The 5,877-nt window shown below is 48.5% G+C and overlaps 1 protein-coding gene and 1 long non-coding RNA gene across 2 annotated transcripts in view; one reads left to right on the top strand and one right to left on the bottom strand.

Moving 5' to 3' along the window:
* Window positions 1-3,637, bottom strand: part of ADRB2 (adrenoceptor beta 2) — a 29,484-nt gene extending 25,847 nt beyond the window's left edge. The window contains exon 1 of the mRNA XM_088798697.1: window positions 2,159-3,637. Coding sequence (XP_088654823.1) covers window positions 2,159-3,344 — 1,186 coding nt within the window. The 5' untranslated portion in view covers window positions 3,345-3,637. The remainder of the gene's footprint in view (window positions 1-2,158) is intronic.
* The window catches only part of LOC141567289 (uncharacterized), a 117,206-nt gene that overhangs the window by 8,135 nt on the left and 103,194 nt on the right, over window positions 1-5,877 (top strand). The window lies entirely within an intron of this gene.

Raw genomic sequence — 5,877 nt, 5'->3', positions numbered from 1 at the left:
CTTGGAGAAAAAGTGAAAGTGCTGAATGGCGGACACTCTTCACCACGGCACATTCCAAAATCATGGGCACCTAACTTTCTCCTGAGAGCTCAGTGGTCAACCAGCCACCCATCACTGAGCTGACAGGAAGCAGAAGAGGCCAATGCTTTTCTGGTTGGGGACCTTGGCTGGGACAGCAGGGAAGAGAAAAGTGGAGTCAGCTTCATGAGCGAGTAATGGCAATGAACTCTGCAGGCTGATCTCCAGGCTGGCGTTGCCAAGGAGGACGATCCACTCGGTCAGACCTGGGCCAAGCTCTGGCTCAGGCGCACAGGCAAAAATAGAAAGGGGGTGGGAGAAGAAATGTGTTTACTTTTGTGATTTTCCCTCATGCGCTTCTTAACAGCATTATCGTCTCTCCACAAACAGGCAGTCATGGCGCCTAGGCCTGGCCTCCATTGATAAACCCTCCCAAACGATTCACATCTCCCAGTCAGTATGTGGGCAGCTGGAAAGTTAAGCTCAGAAGGTAGCAGGATGCAGTGGAAAGAACATAGGTCCCAGCTCTGTCACTAACCGACTGAGTGAACCATGAAAAATCCCTGTCTGAGATGGCAAAATAAAGTGCTTACCTTACACAGAATCTAAAAAGATGTTTAGATTTTTGAATTGTACCTGTGGCTCCCAATCAGAGGCGATTTCACCCCTCAAGGGGTATTTGGCAATGTCTGGAGACATTTTTGGTTGTCACAACTCAGGGGTGCCACTGGCATCTCATAGGTAGAATCCAGGGATGCTGTTGAACATCTGACAATGTACAGAGCAGCCCCCCACCACAGATAATTATCTGGTCCAAATAATAATGCTGAGGTTGAGAAATCTTGGTGTATACTCAAGTGATGGGAGTCAAAGGCGGGGTCGGGGGGAGGACAGAAGTAAAGAAGGAGGAAAAGAGCTAAAACTGTATGTCTAGGTCTGAGGTGTTCATCAGATAAGTGTTTTCCAGCTTTTCTCCCTCTGACCAATGACCTTTCAGTTTCCCTTGGAATTATGGGGTGATGTTTAGTAGCTTTTTCACCCGGACACCTTCCTTAGCCCTCAGATGCCAAGCCCTGATGCAGCACAAAGATCTCCACTAGAAGACATGGCAGAGACATAAATGTAAGCAGCTAATAAGCAAGCAGAACTGGAAGGTGGGTGGTAGGGGTGCATGGAGGGACACAACAGATGCTTGTAACTCCATTTCTATGAGTCAGTGTTTCTGATGTAACAACACAGAACAATCACCATAAGACCAGCGAGATAAGCTAGGCTGGGAGCAGGCAGAACTGATTTAGGGGCCCTAGCATTAGGAGAGATACAGGTGGGCAGCCGCAGATTCAAAGGCAAATGAAAGGGTTAAGCAATCAGAGTGTGTCATTCCTCTGCCATGCCACATTAAGTCACTGCGCAGTTATTACAAATAGTTACCTGCCGTCTCCAGGGGGGGAGGCAACCACACTCCAGTCAAGGGGTTTTGGAGAAACAGGTGCAATGAAGTCATGGTCAAACAATTTATTTACTGTAAACTTTAGACTTTGCTCAGGAAAACAACTGAAGCTACCCCTGAAATCCCTGCCTACAACACCCTGTTTCAGCAAATAAGAGGAGCGGGGAGAGTCCATGTTCACAGCTGCAAGGTCCACGAGAGACTCAGGGTCCTCCAGTCCAAGGGTGCAGGAAGGAAGCTGTCCTTCAGATACAAATTACCAGCAGCAATATATTACCCCTAATACTTGACCAATGAGGTAGATACACAGAAAAGTCATCAAAACACAGCAGCCCCAGGTCCTCTGGGACCGAAGCCCTTCAGACATCAACTTGCAAGTTCCATGCAAAGAGGAACCAAACTATACAAGAAACAATCACTCAAATACGTTTTCTCTTTTTTACAGCTTAGAAAAATAAAAAACAAAACAAAACAAAACAGAAAAAAAAAAAAAAAAAGGCAGAAGGATGTCCTCCTTCTGCACATCTCTATACAACTTTATTCTAAATGCATTACACTCCAATAATTAAATAGTCTGTGTAGTGTTTTTTGGGGGGGGTCCTTAAAAAGTAGAAAAACTGCATTAGAGCAGTGAGTCATTTGTACTACAGTTCCTCCCTTGGGAATCAATGCTATCATTAGGCACAGTACCTGGATGGTTCACAAAGTCTGCCTTGCCTGGGGCATCCTCACACAGCAGTTTGCGGTCTTTCTCCTGTCCCAGGTGATATCCACTCTGCTCCCCTGTGTAGTCAGATCTGTCCTGGCTGTTGGAGCAGCCATTCCCATAGGCCTTCAAAGAAGACCTGCGCAGGCACAGAAGCTCCTGGAAGGCAATCCTGAAATCCGGGCTCCGGCAGTAGATGAGGGGATTGAAAGCAGAGTTGACATAGCCCACCCAGTTTAGGAGGATGTAAACTTGCTTAGGGATAAGGTTATCCTGGATCACGTGCACGATGTTGACGATAAAGAAGGGCAGCCAGCACAGCGTGAACGTGCCCATGATGATGCCTAAAGTCTTCAGGGCTTTGTGTTCCTTCAAGTAGAACTTGGAGGACCTGCGAGGTATGTGCCCGCTCCTCCCATCCTGCTCCACTTGGCTGAGGTTTTGGGCATGGAAGCGGCCCTCAGATCTGTCGATCTTCTGGAGTTGTCTTTTGGCCACCCGGAAGACCCTGGAGTAGACAAAGACCATGACCACCAAGGGCAGGTAGAAGGACACGATGGAAGAGGCAATGGCATAAGCTTGGTTCGTGAAGAAGTCACAGCAGGTCTCCTTGGCATAGCACTCCATGGCTTCTTGGTGCGTGGCCCGGTACCAGTGCATCTGGATGGGTAAGAAGGAGGTAAGACCTGACACAACCCACACCATCAAAATGACCATCCGGGCCTTATTCTTGGTCAGCAAGCTCTGGTATTTGAAGGGTGTCGTGATGGCAAAGTAGCGATCCACTGCAATCACGCACAGGGTCTCAATGCTGGCCGTGACGCACAACACGTCAATGGAAGTCCAAAACTCACACCAGAAATTGCCAAAAGTCCACATTTTCATGAGGATATGGCTGGCCCCAAAAGGCACCACCGCCAGGCCCATGACCAGGTCCGCACAGGCCAGGGAGGTGATGAAGTAGTTGGTGACCGTCTGCAGACGCTCGAACTTGGCGATGGCTGTAATGACCAGCACGTTTCCAAACACGATGGCCAAGACGATGAGGGACATGAGCATGCCCATGCCCACCACCCATGCCTCATTCCGCTCCTGCGTGCCGTCTTGGTCCGGCGCATGGCTTCCGTTGGGCGCCAGCAAGAAGACGGTGCGGTTCCCGGGTTGTCCCATGGCGCGCAGGCTGGCAGGTGAGCGCACTGGCTGTTGGCTCACTGGCCGCGCCTCAGAGGGCGGACCTTCGGCGGGGCGCTGCGGGCAGCGAGGGGACGTCTGGAAGCCTCATCCAGGGGCCTGGGGGTGGGTGTGGTAGGGGCGCGTCCTGCACTCAGCTTGTGGGGTGCTCTGGGCTCCAGGTGCCTGTCAATCCCAGCCTGCTATCTGGAGAAGCCGCCTCAGAGTGCGCGCCGCCCGTTATGTGCACAGGACTTTAGAGGAACTGCCTTCCCGGTGACGTGCGGGAACTTTCCGCCAATGGCACACGGGCAGCCCCAAAGGGGCGAGGCTCCCTCCCCTTCCCGCCCCTCTCCTCCCTTCTCCCGCCCCTCCTGGGGCTGGCCCGGGCGGAGCCCTCTGCTCCCGGGGCGGGCCACCTCCCCTCTCGGCTCATCTGGCTGGCCCAGGAGGGCTGGAGCTGGGGCTGGCGTGCTTACCAGCCAAGCCAGGAACTTTGGGCTCTTCTGTGGCTGCTACCTGTCCGCCTTGGGCGCCTATGTGGCCTGAGGTCTCAGGACCGAGGGCAGTACATGGGCACTCCCCCACAATCGGAAACAGAGACGAGTGCCCACGGAGACACGCATGGACAGGCACACATGCACCCCAACAGACATGCTGAGGCTTATACCGACACTGAGACACACCCGTCCAGCGCACCCACAATCACACGCGTGCGCGCGCACCAAAACCTACAGGCGCCGTCCCTGTCCAACACAGAGATAGGGCCAGAAACAAACAGAAGCGCCCAGAAGCACAAAGGTATGGGCACGCGCAGAGAAAGAAGTAAACAACACACCAACGCTCACTTGGAGGCAAGCAGAGCGCCCCATCCAGGTACTCCAAACCCTACACCCATGCACCCCGACCTCCACGACACTCACCCCGCCCCCAGCGCGCAAGCGGACACAGGCATATTCCCTTTCAAACATTTGGCAAGACCACAGGAGGTGACTTCAACAGCTGCGATTTCCTCAGCACGCTCGCTGTCAAAGTACTTTTGGTGCCCTCCTTGGAAATGTACAGGCATCAAGACACAATTTCACTCTTTGGGTTTCATTTGGAGCTGGGCTGTCTTGACAGTATGTGTTTTGGGATAGAAAGAGATGCTTTAATTTTTAATTTTGGGGAGTGTGGCATCACTCCCTTATTATTGGTTGAAATGAAAATGTGTTGGAAATGGAATTAAGTTTCTTTTTACCCCAAGGCCTTCAGTAATCCCATTATAACTGGAAAATTTATTTCCTTCGTCTTCTAGGAAGTTTGTAGCTATGTTGGATTGAGCCACTTGAAATTGCTGCTATTCTGTGACTGTTGACTTTAAAAAACGGCAATTTCATATGACAGTTTATTAGGAATGTTAACATGAAGGACGTTTTGAAGCCACAGAAAGCAAAAGATAATTGTTCCTTAAAAAAAAAAAAGTCAAACCAGGCCTTCAAACTAGGGTTTTTGTCTATGAAATACTATCCTGTGCATCTGGCATGTGACTTTACTGTTAAAAAGAAATTAACTTCCAGGGTTTGATTTCACATGTATGAGTAGTGTCTTTGAAAAACTGAAAGTACTTCATGCAGTGTAACCAACATACTTTGTAGATTACATAATAACATAACAATGGCTAACGTTTATGGAACATTCTGCCATGTGCTTTTCATGCATTATTTCATTTAATCCTTCCCACAGTCCCATGGTGGGGGGGTACTATTTTTAGCTTAATTCACAAATGAGGCTCAAAGAGGAATTTAGCTTGCCCAAGGGCACAGGGTGAGGCAGTGTCAGTAGCAGGAGGTGAACCCAGGTCTGCCTGAGTCAAAAACCCATCTTTTAATCCTTTCAATGTACTGTGTCATCATTTGCAGAAAAGGATGGAGAATAGGGAAAAAGGACTACAACTGGAATTGGAATACCCAAGCTTCAGATCTTCCTGCCTTAGAACTTTATAGCTCTCTTTCCTTAGGCAAATCAAAAAGATGGAGCCTAATTTCCTCCATCTCTAAATGGGTAATAAAGTCACTTCCCTTGGGCTGAGTGAGAATCAAACGATATAATAATAAATGTGAAAGTGTTTTTGCACATATAAATGTCACACAAGTGTGGGTTATAAATGAAATTTATATAAATTACTCAGTAGTTTAGAATATGTTGTTAGTCTGCTCTAATAGAACAATAAAATACTTTAGGACAAAAGTAACTTGGGACTTTTACTCTAAAAGCAAAGCTCAGAAGCAAAAGTTAACCTACCTGCCCCCTGTAACTTCCTTCACTTGCAGAAATGGCTTGCAAAGACAGATGCCTTAAAAAACAAATACTTCCCATAAAACCCACAAATATTAAGCATCTATTATGTTCACATAGTTTTCAAAATATACCCACCTCATATTTGTGTGTTCCAAAATTGGCTCTGGTATGATGCATTTTAGGAAGCGGCAGTGTCTGTTATGCAACAACATTTCTTTAAATATACATCTACCCTGAATTGTGGAATTAAGTC

This window comes from Rhinolophus sinicus, chromosome 5, assembly GCF_057876585.1.
Source record: "Rhinolophus sinicus isolate RSI-liver-muscle chromosome 5, RSI-T2T, whole genome shotgun sequence".
Taxonomy (NCBI): domain Eukaryota; kingdom Metazoa; phylum Chordata; class Mammalia; order Chiroptera; family Rhinolophidae; genus Rhinolophus; species Rhinolophus sinicus.
The sequence above is the reverse complement of the archived record's forward strand: the minus strand, read 5'-3'. Positions and strand labels throughout refer to the sequence as shown.